The sequence below is a fragment of the Ictidomys tridecemlineatus genome, chromosome 6, assembly GCF_052094955.1.
Source record: "Ictidomys tridecemlineatus isolate mIctTri1 chromosome 6, mIctTri1.hap1, whole genome shotgun sequence".
NCBI lineage: Eukaryota > Metazoa > Chordata > Mammalia > Rodentia > Sciuridae > Ictidomys > Ictidomys tridecemlineatus.
The window spans coordinates 103,509,196-103,528,187 of NC_135482.1; the positions used below are offsets into that span (position 1 = coordinate 103,509,196).

The following is an 18,992-nucleotide window of genomic DNA, read 5'->3' on the forward strand; positions in this document are numbered from 1 at the left end:
ACCCCTGAGAATGGTGCTGGCAAAGTTCAGTGCTCACCGGCACAGGCAGGATGAGGTCTGAGTTCCCAGCCAGTTGAGCAATATGACGATACAGGGGCAATTCCCTCTCAGCTGCCCCTGCCTTACAAATGGCCAAGGACACACCCAGGATGGCATTGGCCCCAAACTTGGCTGGAAGATTAAAGAAGAAGTCTCTGAGCAAAAATGTTCCTTTTTCTTCTAGCCCCAGACTTACCTATAATCCCCAAAAAGAGCCAGGAAAAGAGACCCCTCTCCTCTCCCCACCCCAGTGACATCCCACCCATTCTCTCCTGCAAATGGCAGGGCAGAGGGAGGAAGTGGAAAGGAGGGTGATAGAAAGGGCAGAAAGCCACACCCCTTTTAAACTCCCCCAGACTATCTAGGCCAACTCCCTCCACTTTATGCTACAAAGAAATTCTTCTTCTGTCTAATGTTACTCCTTCCCACTGCAGTGGCTTTGGGAAAAATATGGAAGAAGTCCTCTGATGGTCTCTGAGCCCCTCAGCAGAGATTCCTTTAGTTCCTGTGTATTTCACCATTATGCCCACTTTCTCCCAACCCCTACTTACATTTGTTCTCAGTCCCATCCAACTCCAGCATCAGGTTGTCCAGTTTCTCTTGCTCCACCACAGAGAGACCCTGTGGGCACAGCCCCCATTACGCATGGCCAGGATAGAGGCTGGGCCCTAGGGTAGAGGGTCCCCCCATTCACCCAGGCTCTCATCTGGCCAGCATCCAACCAGGTCTCTGTGACAGCAGCTTGCTAGCATTATGGGATATGAACTCCCATAGAAGTAGGGGACAATAAGAACCCTTTCCCACCCTTCCCCTTGTAACCATGATTCCTAAAAAGTGGGTCTTTCCCTCCCCATCCTCCTCCCCATCCAGAATTCCTTCCAGGATACTGGTGCTGCCATCCCTAGCAAACAGCGGGCCTCACTGAGCTGATGAGAGCTGGTGCAATGGTGGTGTTGATGTGATCCACTGCCTTCAGGACACCTAGGAAGAGGAAGAGAGGCTAGACTGGGTCAGAGTCAGGCCCTAGAAAATAGGAGGAGGGGAAGGCAAGCTAGGAAAGAGTTGGCAAGGGTGTGAGGTAAGGGTATAAGGCTGAGGAGTGGCAGAGCCTATAAAAGAGAAAGGGCCTCACCTTTGCCTAAATAACGCTGTTTGTCCCCATCCCTCAACTCCAGAGCCTCATAGATGCCAGTGGAGGCTCCACTGGGGACTGCAGCCCGGAAAAGACCTGGAGAAGACACAGAATGAGGAGGGAGGGAGAAAGACACTATAGGGACAGGGATTCCTTCAGCCTTCAGTCCTGATCTTAAAATTCTGCTTGCTACATCCAGTCCTCTCCCCATACTGCTCCCTAACACTACACACACCCACCCACCCACACACAGCCAGCTGCACAAATAGTGGCTCCTCATCCACCCAACAGAGGCCCACAGGCGCAAGTGGAAGCCACAGAAATGAAGCTATGCTAGGAAGCACACCACACACACACACACACACACACACACACACACACACACACACCCCTTCACCCACATTCCTCAGAATTCCTAAAGTGGGGGCCCTTCTATCCTGATGTCCTAGGATAGAATGAGTCTTTAAGCTGGAAGTGAGGCTGCATACAAGTAGATATGTAGAGGCAGGGCATGTCGCACAGTAAACTAGAACATAGACCTGGCTCCCCTAGACAAGGAGGTTCAACTCCACAATCCAGCTTGGGAGCCTGGCTCTAGAACCCATTCCTTCAGGGTATCAGGGAAGGGCTCCCAACCCAAACCAGACCTAGTACATTACCTTTGGCAGTATGCAGATCCACTTCCACAGTGGGATTCCCACGGGAGTCCAGGATCTCCCGAGCCCAGATCTTCTCTATGGACATGATGGCTGGGATCTCCTAGGATGAAAGGGAAGAAAGGAGAAGATAGGAGGCTTAGAGGGGTGGAGCCTCATATAAGTGGGCGGGGCCATAGGCTGGGAGGGATGAGAAAGAGGTTACTGCAGTGGGTGGGGGGTGGGGAGGAGCTGGCTGCAGTCAGAGGCTATAGAAGAGGTACCCCCCTCCCGCCATAGAGAGGAGAAGGTCAATGCAGTGGGGAAGGGGAGGTCACTGCAGACGGAGGCGGGGTGCGATCAAAAAAGAAGATGGGATAACTCCGCAGTGAATGGAGGAGGGACAAGACAGTGGTGCCCTCGCCCCTCGGCAGCTTCTCTGGCCGGTGGGGTTCCCCCAGATATTCCCAGAGCAGAATGGCTGCCAGGCTGGCATTTTTCCTCAGAGGAAGGAAAGTGGGTTGTCTGCGCAACCTCTCCTGAAAGAGTCCGCATCCTACCCATACTTAACACTCCAGGGTCCCAACCTCTCTTCCAAACGCGAGTCCCTCTTCCTGAGAAACGTGCAGTAGAGGAAGGGGGTGGGGGTGGGGCTCCAGTCCCTGGGGGTTGCAGCTGAGTGGGAAAGCATGAGACCAAATGGGGTAGTAGAAGCTAGGCCTACTCTCTCCCCATTCCCCAAATTCCCCACTCCTTCCATAGAGCTGAGAAAAGGAAATGTAAAAGGAGAGGGGCTACGTGGGAAAGGAGTGGGAGAGAGGGCAGTCTAGAGGAAGTCTGGGGGAGCTGAGGAAGGGTGAGAGAAGACATTTCCCCAACCTCAAAGCAAAAAAAGACGTGTCAGAATAAAATGCACAAAGCGGAGACGCCGAACTTAAGAAACAAATCGGCTGGACACGAAGCGCGGGGAAAGAAGCAGGCAAGGGTGAAGAAACGCGCAGTTAGAAGCAGGTGCAGAGAGGCTAGTTCCTAAACGAGGGAGCGAAAACCTGAAAGCCAGAGAGGAGAGGTCGGCGAAGGCGGGGGATGGAAGGCGCCAGGGAGCGCGGGTGAAGAGCAGGTGCGCAGCGCCACCGGCAGAGATGCACGAAAGACGAGGGAGGAGGAAGGGAACACGCATAAGGAAAGGGAGCCAGAGGGGCGCCGGCCCGACCAGGGCTTCACCTCGGAGCTGCAGACTCAGCTGGTGGCGATGGCAGTGGCGGTGGCGAAGGCGCAAAGAGAGCGGGAGTGGCAGCAGCAGAGGCGGCTGCGGCTCCCCAGCGAGGGCGGGGGGCGGGCGCGGGGGGGGGGGGGGGAGGCGCCTATAGGGCCGGGCCGGTGCATGTGACCCGGAGCCCCCGATGAGTCAGGAGCTGCCGGCAAAGGCGCACGTACCAGCGCGGGTGGGGGATCGGTGGGGGTGGGGAGGTGAGAGAAGCAAACTGGGAGAGGCAGTGAAGACCCGCGACCTGTCCTGCTACCGACCGACAGAGCACACAGGCGCTCACCAATGCTCCGATCCACTCTAAGGGTACAAGCGCGGTCTCACGCCATAACCCAGCGGGTACTGAGTCCCACACTGACAGAGAAGCCCATGGCAGACTCAGTATCTCATAAATCAAGTTAGACAAAAGAGTATCAAAATGTCTATTTATTTGAAAACCAACGGAAGTGTCCCTAACACCCCTGCCTGCCTCTGCAGCACTTTTCTCCAGCCAACCCTCCAAGCATAAGCATCCCCTGCTGCTTACCCAGACCTGCGTGAGGACTGCCCCCTGCCTAGGCTCCAGAGGGAGCTCAGGCCCCTAGAACACCTCACACTGCACCCAGCAGTGCCCAGGTGACCATCACTGAGCCTGGATTTCAGGCTGTGATGAATTCCCAGTTCTGGAGCAAAAGGAAGCATCCTGTCTTCCGTGAATGTAGTGGCCTGGGACTGGAGTATTATCAGGTCTTGGGGCCGAGGTCATTGGTCTCCTGGAGGAAGAGAACAGAAGTAAAGTGTCCATCTAAACCTGAAGTGCCAGCTGCCTCACTTCCCTGGGCTCCTCTCAATCTCTTTCTGCCTCACCCTGCCCTCTTTTCTTCTCCTCACTCCTGTGTCCTGTTATTTTTAGCTTTAGAGTTTTAGTGCAGGATCTTCCTCTCCTGCCTTCTCTCTCAGGCCCTGCTGCATTCCTCATATTCTACCTACCACTCCCCATACCACTCTATGCCCCAAGATCTGTCCTTTCCTATGATCTTCACTCTATGCTAGTGTTGGCTGCTAACCCAGTCCTCTGCCTGCCACCCCCAGTTCTTCTCACCTATTCTTCTGACCTCTTGATGTATCTCCTAGGCTTTTTATCAGCTCTCCCAGGCCCTCTGGTCCTTTCTCCTCACCTTTCTCCCCTAACTCTGATCTCTTTGAGGGTCTTCCTTGCCTTAGCCCTTCCTTACCCACTGCCTTTTGCAGCACCTTCTCTTCCCCTCTCTTCCCAGCCCTTGGCATCTTCTTGCTGCCTCCCTGCCAGTATCCTTACTATCCTTGGAGGGTAGAAGAACCACTGCTAGACCAATGGCTGGTCCAGTTCCAAGTCATGCTCAGGCTCAGCTTCCTGCTCCTGTTCCTCCTTGATCCTCTGACGGATCTCATCAGCCTCAATCCGCTCTTCCTCCTCATAGAAATCCTTGTCCAGACGCTCCAGGTGTGCCATCTGTACCAGGGCCTCCTGACGGTAATCAGTCTCATCTGTAATTGGGTTCTCCAGCAACACCAGGGCTCGAAGCTTGGGCAGGTCCCGAAGCTTTGCCAGCTCTCCCAGGTCACTCACCATGTTGCCCCTGCAGGTGTGGTCAAGAGGGTTGATCCAGGAATAAGGGACTTTGGTTCCTTGCTGCTAGGAATGGGACCTCTGGAGGGAACTTCCCACCAGGCCTATTTTTCTTGAAACAGACTGTGAGGACAGTCCTGCTAAATGCTGCCAGATTTGCTGCAGAGATGCTGTCCAGTCCCACTCCTGTCCTGCTTCTGCCCTTCCATGAATCTCTAAGTGCCATACTCTACTCTGTGATGTCTCATCTTTATACTTTTGGAGGAGCAAAGCTAGGTCACATCCTGTCCTGTAGTTAGGGAGGAGTGGGCAAATGTCCGTTATAAACAGAACAGACTTTTTCTGTGTCAATCACACATCAAGATAGAAAGTAGGACCAAGTTCAGTAGAGAAGGAATAGGAGGGCTGGGGATGTATCTCATTGAAGGAGTGTTTGTCTAACATGCTTGAAGTCCTGGGTTTGATCCCCAGCAGCACACACACACAAAAAAAGTATTAACTGTGAAGGGATGCATAGTAGGTGCTGTGTTGATGCTCCCCACAAGAAGGAGCCTAGAGCTAGGGCTGGGCCAGGCCTCCCAGTCTGAAGAACAAGTTTGGTTTCCTAATGTGCCTCACTGTGGTATATTCATATTTATTAAATATTTCAGCCGGATCTTTCGTCTCTCCTCTTTTCTTTTCTTTTTTTCTTTGTACTGGGGATTGAATCCAGAGTACTTTACTACTGAGCTACATCCCCAACCACTTTTATTCTTTTTTTAAAATTTTTTTTAAAATTTTTTAGATGTAGATGGACACAACACAATGCCTCTATTTATATGTGGTGCTGAGGGATCAGCACCACATAAAAATAAAGGATCAAACCCAGGTCCCACCTGTGCTAGGCGAGTGCTCTACTGCTGAGCCACAATCCCAGCCCCTACTTTTATTCTTTATTTTGAGACAGAGTCTCCCTAATTGCTTAGGGCCTCCCTAAGTTGCTGAGGCTGGCTTCCAATTTGCAATCCTCCTGCCTCAGCTTCCCAAGTGTGGCCACTGCACCTAGCTGTTTCAGCCTAATCTTAGTGAATGTGCTACGCCTCCTGCAGTGTTTCTCACTTGGAGGGGTTGGAAGATGCCAGGGAGCAGAGCAGGTACATTTTGTATTGAATATTCTGTTTAGGGTCTCTGCCTCAGAAGCACCTTCCAGTGGTTTAGACAACATGTGCACCCCTTCCTCCACTTACCTCCAAACATACCCGAATAATAGTCACTAAGGAAGGGCCTATTATCCCTGTCTAGCCCATTAATAGGAAAACTCACATACACAAATGCACTCTAGCAGATCTATGTGGCAGAACTAATTAATAAGAGATTGCTCCAGGGGTCAAAGGCAGGAATTGGAATTTCAAGGCACAACCACCTCTTCCTATTTGGATATTCTCTTTCTCTTGATTTCTTCTTTTTTTATATTTATTTTTTAGTTATAGGTAGGTACAATATCTTTATTATTTTATTTTTATGAGGGCACGCTTGCTAGGTGAGCCCTCTACCACTGAGCCCAACTCCAGCTCTTGATTTCTTCTTATTGCCCAAGGATAGAGACAATTTCCTTACATCATTGCTTAAAGAAACACACATAAAATCCTCCAGGGGTTGAAGATATCTCTGAGTGGTAGAGTGTATGCTTAGCATGTGTGAGTTCCTGGGCCTGATCCCCAGCACCGCCCCCCCTCCAAAAAAAAAAAAAAAAAAAAAAAAGAAAAGAAACAAATGGTAGGAAAGGAAGAAATTTAAAAATCTTTCATTAGATAAGAGTTGGTGAAAGAATCTCCAGACCCCAGCACCTTTCTACCTGGAGAGTTTCTTTAAAATACTCCTCCCTCAAATCTGAACACATCTTGTGTTTAATATCAGTAAGGAAGCCATCCCTTACAGGTGGGCCAAGGCGAAGAGAGGCAGGAAAAGGGGCCTAGGACATAGAGAAAGGAAGTGGGAATTCCTATAGAATAAGGCCAAGGGGTTGGGGGTATAGCTTAGTTGGTAGAATGCTTGCCTGACATGCACAAGGTCTGGGTTCAATCTCCAGCACTACTACTACTAATAATAAAAATGATAATAATACTAATAATACTGCTGCCAGGAAAAGAGCTGGAGATAGATTATGAGCCCCTGAAAATCAGAGACTACCTCTGATTCCTTTAGATATTCCCAAAACACAACACAATACAAGGCCTGGCAATAGTATATTCTTATTAATTGTGTATTTAATTAATTAAGGATTTAAGAGTTACTAGTTATAAATGGTCTTAGTGTTAGAATTAGAACCAAATGCAGAACTAAGTAAGAAAAGCAGGGGTGATGATCCAGAAGGATGAGGTGAGTACCTAGCTATGCACTAGAAGGAGCCAGGGAAGAACACAGGCTCAAAATCCAGGTCAATGGCGACATAAGGGGAAGCTTGGGAGGAGGCACATACCTCAGGTTGAGGTACTGCAGTGATTTCATTTCCATGGAGAACCCATTCAGAGTTTCAATTTGATTGTCTCGGAGATGCAAGGTAGTGAGATTGCTTAGGTTCTCCAAGCCTTCAACCTTCTTCAGCAAGTTCTGGGCCTAGACAGCAGGATACAGTAAATGGATTAAGAATAGAACAGGGATAGAGAAGAAAAGGAAGTCAGAAAGAGATGAAGCAAAAGAGGAAATCCAAGTGGTGGGGGGCTATGGAAGAGTAATGAGGATGAATGAGTAGAGAATAGTATAGAGAGTGAAGAAGTCCAGGAAAGGGCTAAGGGTATAGCTCAGTGGTAGAATGCTTGCCTAACATGCAAGGCCCTGCTATGTCCTAGGCCCCATTTCCAGAACTGCAAAATGTTTTAAAAGAGCCAGGCATGGGGGCTGGAATTGTGGCTCAGTGGTAGAGCGCTTGCCTAGCACGTGCAAGGCCCTGAGTTCTATCCCCAGCACCACATAAAAATAAATAAATAAAATAAAGATATTGTGCCCAACAACAACTTAAAAAAAAAAAAGAGCCAGGCATGGTGGTGCACACCTGTAATCCCAGCAACTCAGAAGGCTGAGGCAGGAAGATCACAAATTTGAGGCCAGCCTCAGCAACCTAGTGAGAAAAATTTTTTTTTTTTTTTTTTTTTTAATATTTATTTCTTAGTTCTCGGCGGACACAACATCTTTGTTGGTATGTGGTGCTGAGGATCGAACCCGGGTCGCACGCATGCCAGGCGAGCGTGCTACCGCTTGAGCCACATCCCCTGCCCATGAGAAAAATTTAAAAATAAAAAATAAATAGGGCAGGGGCTGGAGATGTGGCTCAAGCGGTAGTGCGCTTGCCTGGCATGCGTACGGCCCGGTTCGATCCTCAGCACCACATACCAACAAAGATGTTGTGTCCGCCGAGAACTAAAAAATAAATATTAAAAATTCTCTCTCTCTCTCTCTCTTCTCTCTCACTCACTCTCAAAAAAAAAAAAATAGGGCAAAGGGCTATGAATGTGCTCAGTTGTGTAGCTCCCTGAGTTTAATCCGTGGTTAAAAAAAAAAAAGAACTTATCTCAAAATAATAAAAAGGGTTGGGGCTGGGGTTGAGGCTCAGTGATAGAGTGCTTGGGTTTGATCCTCAGCACCACATAAAAATAAACATAAAGATATTGTGTCCATCTACAACTAAAAAAATTTTTTAAATAATAATAATAATAATGGTTAAGGATGTAGCTCAGTGGTAGTGCCTGGATTCAATCCAATCCCCAGTATAAAATCTTTTTTTTGGAAGTCTAGGAGAAAGGTCAGCTGTAATTGCCTACCAGATATCCCACCAAAGCTACCTCTAATTAAGGAGGAGGAGATGCTTTAACCTATTCTCAGGCCCAGGAGTCCTATTCTTCCACTGAGAAGTGGCTATTGCACCATCCTAGAATGAAGAATCTCAAATCTAAAAACCTAACCATTTAAGGGGACTCCTTAGCCTGATATCTGTACTTCAGATATGGTACATTTTGCTGCTGCATTTTGCTGTATCAAAGCAAATTATTATTATCTACACATTGTGTATTGTTAGTCCTGCTTTGTAGGAAGCATCTTGCCAGCTTTAATTTTACATCTCCATAGTATGAATGAAGAGTGCTGTGTAATTCAGTCAAGGACAATCTGAGAACTCAGAAAATGACAGTAAAGGCTCAAAAAATGACAGTGGTTATTTGCTGCTATATATTGGTTATATGTAACTTGTTTTGATCTTTACAGGGCCTCACAGCCCAGAATTTGTCTTGAGTCTCAGATGTGACTTTGGACTTGGACTTTTGAGTAATCTGTAACTGTTAAGATTATTTAAACTCTTGGATATGAACTAAATGTATTTTGAGGGGCTGGGGATGTGGCTCAAGCGGTAGTGCGCTCGCCTGGCATGTGTGAGGCCTGGGTTTGATCCTCAGCACCACGTACAAACAAAGATGTTGTATCCGCCGAGAACTAAAAAATAAATATTAAAAAAATTCTCTCTCTCTCTCTCTCTCTTTAAAAAAATTATTTAAAAAATGTATTTTGAAAAAATATATAATGATTGTAATTACGATGATGAAGTTAGTAGCAAAGCCTAAGGATCCTAGGATAGTACCCTCTTGCCATACCACCCTATGGTCCAATGAGCTACCAGGAAGAGGTTCTTCAGCTTAGGAAGGTTGATTCCCAGGGTGGATTCTAGCTGGTTTCCCCGAAGCTCCAGGGTGTGCAGACTGTTCAGCTTTTGGGGGTCAAGACCGGTTACCATGTGGATGTGGTTCCCTGGGAAAAAGGAAGGTGTCAAGAATTCAAAGGGCCACTCTGATTGTTCAGCAACAGAACCTGAATTTGGGGTGCTTATTAATTGTCCTCTTCCTCTAACACAGGGTGGAGAGTGAGAAGGGATAGCTTCAGACTAATGTCTCTGGAGCCCTGGGGCAGGTGGACCAGACAGACATGTCCACCCAAGCCTTGAGGATCAAATGAAGGGTGTCCAAGCAATCTACCTATCTACTCCCTCTCCTTGAGTTTTTGCTTAAATGTCATCTTCTCAATGATGCTTGTTCTAACCAAACTATTTAAAATTGCCCCCATCCACCTTTTCTGATCTTTTCCACTGCATTTATCTTTTATAAATTGAACCCACTGAGCTATACTTCCAGCATTTTTTTTTTTTTAATTTGGAGACAGAATCTTGCTAAGTTGCCCAGGCTGGACTCAAACTTGCAATCCACTTATCTCAGTCCCCTGAGTCACTGGAATTACAGGAATACATCACCATGCTCAGATAATTTTATTTTTTTATTGTTTATTGTCTGTCTCCCCCAACTAGAATGTATGCTACACAAGAATTGGAATATTTTTGGAGGGTACTAGGGATTTAACCCAGAGGTGCTTTATCACTGAGCTACATCCCCAGCCCTTTTCTTTTTTTAATTTTAGACAGGGTCTCACTAAGTTACTTAAGGCCTTGCTAAATTGCTGAGGCTGGCTTTGAACCTGTGATCTCCTGCCTCAGCCTTGCAAATTGCTGGAATTACAGGGGTGAAATTTATGTTTTGTTCACTGTTATATCCCCAACACAAAGAACTGTCATGATGAATTATAATGAGGTTTTTTTGTTGTTGTTGTTGTTGTTTTTTGTACTGGGGATTGAACTCAGGGGCACTCAACCACTGAGCCACATCCCCAGTCCTTTTTGTATTTTATTTAGATACAGGGTCTCACTGAGTTGCTTAGCAGCCTTGCTTTTGCTAAGGCTGGCTTTGAACTCTCAATCCTCCTATCTCAGCCTCCCAAACCACTGGGATTAAAGGCATTCGACACTGCATCCAGTCATAGTGAGCTTCTTGATGTGTGTGTGTGTGTGTGTGTGTGTGTGCGCGCGCGCGCACGCACACATGTCTCTATGGGTGTCTGTGTCTGTGTGTGTGTTTCTGGTGCTGGGGATGAATCCAGGGCATCATGCATGCTAAGCAAGCGCTCTTCCACTGAGCTACCCCTACCTCTGCAAATGCCTTAATGAATAAAAGAAAGAATGAATGAAGAGTGCTGTGTAATTCAGTCAAGGACAACACTGCCCTTCTATCAGACCCAGACTAGGAAGGAAAGAATTGGCCTAGAAATGTAGCTCAGTGGTACAGTGCTTGTCTAGCATGCTTTAGGCCATGGGTTTAATCCTCAGTACCAAAAGAAAAAAAAATGAAGGGAAGAATCTTGTGTAGCCCATCCTAAGAACCCACCTTTGAGATCTAGGCTTCTTAGACGAGGATGAGAGATGCCCTCAGTATCAGTGATCTGGTTGTAGGCAAAACTAGCAATTTGCAGGTAGGGTAGTTCATTCAGTCGGGCAGTCCGAAGCTGATTGCTATCAGCCTTAAGCCACAGCAGGTGAGTGAGGAAATTGAGTGGAGACAGGTCAGTCAGGTGGTTCTCAGAAATATCCACATAGCGCAGATGGATGTAGGAGTGCAGCAAGTTAATATCTGTCAGGTCCCTAGGAGATGGCAGAAGAAGGATTAGAGGTAAGAACACAGCTAGAACAGGCAGGGGTGCTAAAGCACAAGGCAATATGGAGATGGCTTATAATGGAGTGACTAGGTGACAGGAGAGGGAAGAGAAGATAGAGGAGGATTTTTTTGGTTTTTGTTTTTCTTTTTTTCGGTGATGCCAGGGATCAAACACAAGTGTTCTACTACTTAGCTACATAGCCAGCCCAGTACATGAGTCCTTAACGGAGGGCAGAGACTGTGTCTTTGAAGAGTTGAGATCTACACTCTGAAGGACAGCAACAACATCTCCAATATCCTGTCAGGCTACATTTCTCCAAGGAGAATTTTATTCCTTAGTTTTGTATCAATGGGGTCCAATCCAAGGCCTAGGGCCCATGTTAGGCTAGCACTCTGCCACTGAGCTATACCTCCCTCCCCTAGGAAGACTTAAGAGATCCTAAAAAGTAAATTCCATCTTTTCCTCCCCATTAGTTCAGGATGAGAGAGATCCAAACTTTCAGTCCAAATACCCAGGAATGAGAGTGGGAAAGCAGATAGGGCCCTACAATGTCTTAGTCCTTATCTGGTCCCTCATAAACGCACCTGTCTTTAAGCTCAAGCTTAACATAAGCATGAGCCAGTCCATTGCCAGTCTTACACAGCAAAGAAAGCCCTTCCTTCATCATGTTCTCAGTGAGGGGGACCGGCATCCACTGCAGGAGGAAGTAAAGTGAGACATCCCTTTCCAGCCCACCCCAGCCCTAGGACCCTTCCCCTTGTAGGCTCTCACTTCCTCGGAGAACTCTTCCCCCTCCTTCTTGTAGTCCTCCCACTCCTCTGTCTCCTTCTCATCTTCTTCTTTTTCCAGATCTTCCTGGTCTGGCTCTGACTCTGGCTCAAAGTCATCCAGATCATCCTCATCTGACATCGTTCTCCCCGCTGGAAGGTTCTGGAATCAGATTAAGCTCAATCCTTGTCCTGGGAAAGAAAGACTTGGCTTCCACCAACCCTCAACTCCCTGGCCTCCATGGACATGTACCCGGCCTATCACCCCTGCCTTTCCAACTGAACTTCTTCCCTCATCCTGTGAATATTTCGTTTTGACTTCCAACACCCATTTCATACATACCACCAAGGACTCCTCTCCTTTCAGAATGCCTTCCTGGACCCCCAGATTTTTCCTACCCTTTGCAGTGACTCCAACTCTCCAGCAGACCAGTTTCCCTGTTTCCTGGACTTCCCTCTCCCCACTTCTTCCACCTTCCCCTTCAATCAAGTCCTATTCAATCTTCCCTACCAATTTCTCCTCCTCCCCTCGGTTACCCTCACCTCCCCTCTTCCAACTCTAACCCCCCTGCATTCTTTACGAATAACTTTGCCTCTCGGTTTAGCCTCATTCCCCTGACCCTTCTGGAACATGGGCCTGACGTGCAGTCTTCAACCCTGCAAACTAATCCCCATTCGCAAAGGGGTGCTGACCCCGGTTCTGCTCAACTAGAAGCAGTTCTGAAGAGGGTCTTGAATCTGAGAAGGAAGGATTGTTTTGGAAGAGGCGCAGGGTGGCTAATAGGGTTGTGTACTGTTGTTATGGCAACGCAAGGCGGGCGGGGAGGGGGCACCTGGCTACCGCAATCCGCAACCGTTCAGTGAAAAGCACAGACCAACTGAACTGCAAATCCGCTGGAGGGGGTGGATCCGTAGTTGCCTAGTTACGAAGCCACTTTCCCAGTCCCAGGAGCCCGGATGAAGCACAGAAAACGTCGTGTAGTTAATTGCCGGAGGTCGTAAAACAGTGGGCAGGGTTTAGAAGAGTCCAGAGAGGCGGGAGGGAGGAGGGGCTAGCCATTACGTCATCTAAGACCTTAAAGGGACTGGATTTTTTTTTTTTTCTTTTTAGTTGTAGATGGACACGATATCTTTTTTTGATTTATTTATTTTTATGTAGTGCTGAGGATCGAACCCAGTGCCTCTGCCACTGAGCCCCAGCCCTAGCCCCGGGACTGGATATCTTTGATGCAAAAGCACTGTGAATTCCGAAGAAACTCGTCCCTAAAAGCAAAAGAGACAGGGGCGGTATACAAGGAGAAGAAATACCAAGATACATGGTCTAATTCCCCCAAAGGCTCGCCCATTAATTTTCAGGTAGACTTTTGGAAGGAACCTTGTCAAGGCGTGTTTGTTTTCTGGAGTTTGTTTAATCTGGTTTGGTTTGGTTTGGTAGGGGATTGAAAGCAAGGGTGCTTTACCACTGAGTTACATCCCAGCCCTTTTCATTTTTTTATTTGGCGACAAGGTCTCACTAAATTGACAACTTGTGAATACACAAGTGCATAAGTAACTCAATATAATGAGAAAGAAAACAGGGTAAAAAAAAGGAAAATATGTACTGAGAAAGATGTTATAATGATAGCCAATACTGTAGAGTTTTTATTAAGTGTCGGTTGTTTCCTTGTTGTTTTTGTTTTTATTGTTGTTTTGTGGTACTGGGGATTGAATCCAGGATCTCCTCCGTGCTAGGAGATGATTTCATAATCCATCATATGTTTAGGCAGAGAAAGCACATGTGGTACCTGTACAAGGAAAGCAGGTGGTTCTACTGGGTGAACAGTTAAGTTTGGTGTGGGAGCAGGATGAGCTAGGAGCAGGGAACAGATCACAGTGAGAAATCTGGACTTTTTCCTGGAAGCTGTAGGGAGTCACTGAAGACTTTGTCTTTAGCTGGAAAGGACTGACTACACTGTAACGAATGCTATAGAGGCCATGATATCCTTGATGTTCTTCCTCCAACGATTGATCTAGATAGAATCTACTTCAATTACAAAAGTAATCTTTATTTTAAATAAAAATACAAGTTGGGACAAGGGTTGTGACTCAGCAGTAGTGAGCTTGCCTAGCATGATGCTCCATGGCCTGGCTTCTAGCACCACAAAAAGAAACAAACAAAAAGCAAATTCAGAAGCATATATAGAAGAACATGATTTCCCACAGCACCATTCTCCTTTGAGTAAAGATCAAAGCTAAGCCGGGCAGTGGTGTACCTGTAATCCTAGCAGATCAGGAGGCTGAGACAGAAGGATTTTGAGTTAAAAGCCAGCCACAGCAATTTAGGGAGGCCCTATCTCTAAATAAAATATTAAAAAGGACTGGGGATGTGGCCCAATGGCTAAGCGCCCCTGGGTTCAATCCTTGGTACCAAAAAAAAAAAAAAAAAAAAAAAAAGACCAAGATATCAAAGCCAGGTGTGATAGTACAGGCCTGTAATCCCAGGGACTAAGGAGGCTAAGGCAGGAGGATCACAAGTTCCAGGCCAGCCTCAGCAATTTAACAAGATCTTAAGCAATTTAGTGAGAACCTGTCTCAAAATAAAAAAAGGCTTGGGATGTGTAAAGTGCCTCTGGGTTCAATTTTTATAAAACAAATTGCATCAATCATAAATACTGTTCATCAACAGGACTTTTTTTTAAAATTTAATCATGCCTTGAGCCTCTTTCATATCCCCAACCATAGATGTAATCCTAGGAGGCTGAGGCAGGAGGTTAGAGAGTTCAAAGCCAGCCTCCACAATTTAGCGAGGCCCTAAGCAATTTAATGAAAACCTGTCTCAAAAATTAAAAAGGGTGCTGGGGATATAGCTCAGTTGGGAGAGTGCTTGCCTAGCATGCACAAGATCCTGTGTTCAATCCCCAGCACCACAAAAAAAAAAAAAAAAAAAAAAAATTAAAAAGGGCTGGGGATGTGGCTTGGTGGTTAAGCATCCCTAAATTCAATCCCTAGTCTAAAAAAAAAAAAAAAATTGATTAGGGCCTCACTAAATTGCTGAGATTGTCCTCAAACTTGCAATCTCCTGCTTCAGCCTCCCCAAATCACTGGGATTACAGGCATACATCACACACCCAGTTGTTATATTTTATTTTGAGACAAAGTCTCACTTTGTTGCCAGGCTGGCCTAGAACTCCTGGGTACAAACTATCCTCCTGCTTCAGGCTCCAGGGAAGCTGGGATTATAGGAGTGAGCCAACATACCCAGTTTATTTTTTGGCAATTATGAATAATGCAGCTATAAACATTCATGTACAAGTTTTTATGTGGCCATATGTTTCCATTTCTCTTGGTTATATATCCAGGAGTAGAATTGCTAGGCATATGGTAATCCTGTATTTAGTCTTTGGAAGAACTCCCAAACTGTTTTCCAATGTGGCTGTACCATTTACAATTCCACCAGTAGTGTTTGAGGATTCCCATTTCTCCAGGTTCTCTCCAATAGTTACCTATTTGATAATAGTCATCACAGTGGATGTGCAGTAGTATCTCATTGTGGTTTTTATTTGCATTTCTCTAATGGCTAAAGATAATGAGCATATTTTTATGTCCTTCTTAAAAATTTTTCTTCTTTTTTTTAGTTGTCAATGTACCTTTATTTTTATTTATATGTGGTGCTGAGAATTGAACCCAGTGCCTTACATGCTCAGCAAGTGCTCTACCACTAAGCTACAACTTCAGCCCATATTTTTATGTTCTTATTGCCCACTTGAATATCTTCTTTGGAAAACTTTCTATTCTACTTATTCTATTCTAATTTATTTATTTATTTATTTGTTTGTTTATTTATTTATTTATTTATTTATTTATTTATGTGGTACTGAGGATTTAGCTCAGAGAGACTTAACTACTGAGTCTTCTTTCTTTCTTTCTTTCTTTTTTTTTTTTGAACTGGGGATTGAACTCAGGGGTACTCCACCACTCAGCCACATTCTCCAGCCCTATTCTCCAGCCCTATTTTGTATTTTATTTAGAGACAGGGTCTACTGAGTTGCCTAGCGCCTTGAAGTTGCTGAGGCTGGCTTTGAACTCGAGATTCTCCTGCCTCAGCCTCCTAAGCCTCTAGGTGTTTTTTATTTTGAGACAGGGTCTCAATAAATTGCTGAGGCTGGCTTTAACTTAAGATCCTCTTGCCTCAGTCTCCCAAACCACTGGGATTACAGGTGTGCGTGAGCCACCTTGCCTAACAGACGATTTATACTATTTGGTCAACATTGTGCCCAACTAAAAAACATTTCTCAACTGCCATAAGTCAATGATGTACCTATTAATGAAAGTCATGGGCAAAACTTCCAGAAAACCCTTCTCTCATTTGCTTCCTGTCTGAAATGTGATGGCTGGAGTTCCAGCAGCAATATGGGGAGAAAAACTAGAGAAATCAAGCCACAGTTAAGATGCCAGAATAAAAATGGAGAACAACCTGGGTTATGGAAGAGAATGTGAAGATGTCATACCAATTCTGAACTGCCAATCTTCCAACTTATATTTTTGTGAGAAAGAAAAACAAAATCATTAAGCCACTGGGCTTGAGGGAATCTCTGTTGTAGGTAATTGTAATTCTTAAGTGATTACAGAATTTGTAATATTATCCCAAAATTTATGATCTTAAAACAACGTTTTTATCTGGGTATGGTGGTGTACTTTTGTAATCCCAATAGCTGGGGAGGCTGAGGCAGGAAGATTGCAAGTTCAAACCCTGCCCCAGGGATGGGGTTGTGGTTCAGACGTAGAGTACTCACTCAGCATGCATGAGGCACTGGGCTCCATTGATCCTCAGCACCATATAAAAATAAAATAAAGACATTAAAAAAAAAGCCTCAGCAATTTAGTGAGGCCCTAAGGAACTTAGTGAGACCATGTCTCAAAATAAAATATGAAAAGGGCCGGGGATGTGGCTCAGTGGTTAAGCGCCCCTGGGTGGTTCAATCCCCAGTACCAAAAAATAAAAAAATAAAAAGAGCCAAAAACTTTTTTTTTAAATTTATTTAAATCCTTTTTATCTCAGTTTCTGTGGGTCAGGAATCCAAGAGCAGCTATACTGGGTTGCAGTCAAACTGTCAGCTGGGACTGCAGTTATCTGAAAGCTTGACTAGGGCTGGAGGATTTGCTTCCAACATGGTGCACTCATATGATTGTTGGCAAGACAGCTCCTTGCCATCTGGGTTTTTCCAAGGGGACTGAGTGTCCTCATAACATGGCAGCTGTCTTCCCCCAAAGCATGTATTCTGACAGAAGAGACCAAGATGGAAGGCACTCTGTTTTTTATGATTCCAAAATCAAATACCATCTCTTCTACTTCTCTCTCTCTCTCTCTCTCTCTCTCTCTCTCTCTCTCTCTTCTCTTTCTTTTATTTTCTTCTTATTGTTTATTTTTTTGGTACTGGGGATTTGGGGATTGAACCTAGGGGCATGTTGCCATTAAGCTACATTCCCATTCCAGTTTACTTTTTATTTTGAGATAGGATCTTACTAAGTTGCTGAGTCTGGCCTCCATTTTGCAATCCTCCTGCCGAAGCTTCAGAAATTGCTGGGATTACAGTGTGCACCCAGCTTTAGATTTAGATACCACATTTTCAAATGCATCCATTAAGAATGTCACTTATTGAAATGTGGGTATTTTGGCTGCCAGGGAACTTGAATTTGACCCAATGTAGGGTCTCAGACACATGTTCTTTGTTCTGCAGCTTAGTGCAGATGGACATGATGACTTGGATGGCTCGAACCCTATGTCCTGGAGCTTCCCAGTGGCACCCCACATACATATCTATGTTCCCTAAATTGGGAACAACATGAGTTCAGAAACTCAATGAAAAGTATTTCAATACACCTCTCTTTGTAAATCATAGATACTCAGAAGAATTTCTTTCTTTTCTTTTTTGTAAGAATTTCTTTTTTAGTTGTAGATGGACACAATACCTTTTATTTTGTTTATTTAATTTTTTATGTGGTGCTGAGGATCTAACCCAGTGCCTTAAGCATGCTAATTGAGTGCTCTATCACTGAGCCACAATCGCAGCCCCACTTCTTTTCTTTTTTGATACTCAGGATTGATAGTGGGTGCTCTACCACTGAGCTACATCCCCAGTCCTTTTGATATCCCTAATTGATTTGTTGAAAAATTTTTATGATGGGCTGGAGACGTGGCTCAAGCGGTAGCGCGCTCGCCTGGCATGCGTGCGGCCCAGGTTTGATCCTCAGCACCACATACCAACAAAGATGTTGTGTCTGCAAAGAACTAAAAATAAATATTAAAAAAATTCTCTCTCTCTCTCTCTCTCTCTCTCTCTCTCTCTCTCTCTCTCTTTCCTCTCTCACTCTCTCTTAAAAAAAAAAAGAAAAAAAAAAGAAAAATTTTTATGAGTATTTGTTGGCCATTTGTATTTCTTTCTTTGAGAAGTGTAGTTTTTCCCGCCACCCCCTTTTTTTTTTTCCTGAGATAGTTTCTCCCTAAATTGTCCAGGCTGGCCTAGAACTTGCAATACTCCTGCCTCAGCCTCTCAAGCAGCTGAGATTATATGGGCCACCACATTAGACCTATTATCTATGATCTTTATTGTGCCTATATGTTGGAAACACTATATCATAGTATGGTATTACACATTTTCAAAATTCCATGTTCAAATCAAAACTACGTTGAGATTTTATTTCACACAAGTCATAATGGCAGTCATCAAGGATACAAATAATAATAAGCGTGGGAGAGGGTATAGAGAAAAAGGAATACTCTTACACTGCTGCTGAGATTCAAAATTAGTACAACCACTATGGAAATCAGTATAAAGGTTCCTCAGAAGGCTTGATGCATGCCTGTAATCCCGGTGGTTCAGGAGGCTGAGACAGGAGGATTGTGAGTTCAAAGCCAGCCTCAGCAAAGGTGAGGCACTAAAGCATTAACTCAGTGAGACCCTCTCTCTAATGACTGGGGATGTGGCTCAGTGGTTCAGTGCTCTTGAGTTCAATCCCCCTACAAAAAAAAAAAAAAAAGGCTTGCCATGGAACTGTTAGGGGACAGACAGATTAGAATGGTGGG

The 18,992-nt window shown here is 45.3% G+C and overlaps 2 protein-coding genes across 11 annotated transcripts in view; both read right to left on the reverse strand.

Moving 5' to 3' along the window:
* The window catches only part of Eno2 (enolase 2), an 8,823-nt gene extending 5,670 nt beyond the window's left edge, over positions 1-3,153 (reverse strand). Inside the window, exons 1-6 of the mRNA XM_005338313.5 lie at positions 3,031-3,153; positions 1,831-1,930; positions 1,172-1,267; positions 962-1,020; positions 591-660; positions 38-171 (exon numbers count right to left, since the gene is read on the reverse strand). Coding sequence (XP_005338370.1) covers positions 38-171; positions 591-660; positions 962-1,020; positions 1,172-1,267; positions 1,831-1,915 — 444 coding nt within the window. The 5' untranslated portion in view covers positions 1,916-1,930; positions 3,031-3,153. The remainder of the gene's footprint in view (positions 1-37; positions 172-590; positions 661-961; positions 1,021-1,171; positions 1,268-1,830; positions 1,931-3,030) is intronic.
* A 461-nt stretch (positions 3,154-3,614) lies between these two features.
* On the reverse strand, positions 3,615-12,919 carry Lrrc23 (leucine rich repeat containing 23). 10 transcript variants are annotated; one of them, XR_013423129.1, is made up of 7 exons: positions 11,934-12,753; positions 11,747-11,856; positions 10,895-11,148; positions 9,268-9,434; positions 7,120-7,256; positions 4,288-4,671; positions 3,615-3,825 (listed from the first exon to the last, which is right to left on the reverse strand). XR_013423129.1 is itself a non-coding variant. In XM_078015307.1 (7 exons), exons 2-7 carry the CDS (start codon positions 12,069-12,071, stop codon positions 4,398-4,400), a joined length of 1,080 nt encoding a protein of 359 aa, XP_077871433.1. In that variant the 5' UTR covers positions 12,072-12,092; positions 12,805-12,919; the 3' UTR covers positions 3,615-4,397. The 10 variants fall into 10 exon arrangements, 9 of the variants coding, with proteins under 9 accessions (XP_077871433.1, XP_077871430.1, XP_077871429.1 ...); XM_078015307.1 differs by adding an exon at positions 12,805-12,919 and having other exon boundaries at positions 3,615-4,671; positions 11,934-12,092; XM_078015304.1 differs by adding an exon at positions 12,805-12,911 and having other exon boundaries at positions 3,615-4,671; positions 11,934-12,121.
* Between the last annotated feature and the right edge of the window lie 6,073 nt (positions 12,920-18,992).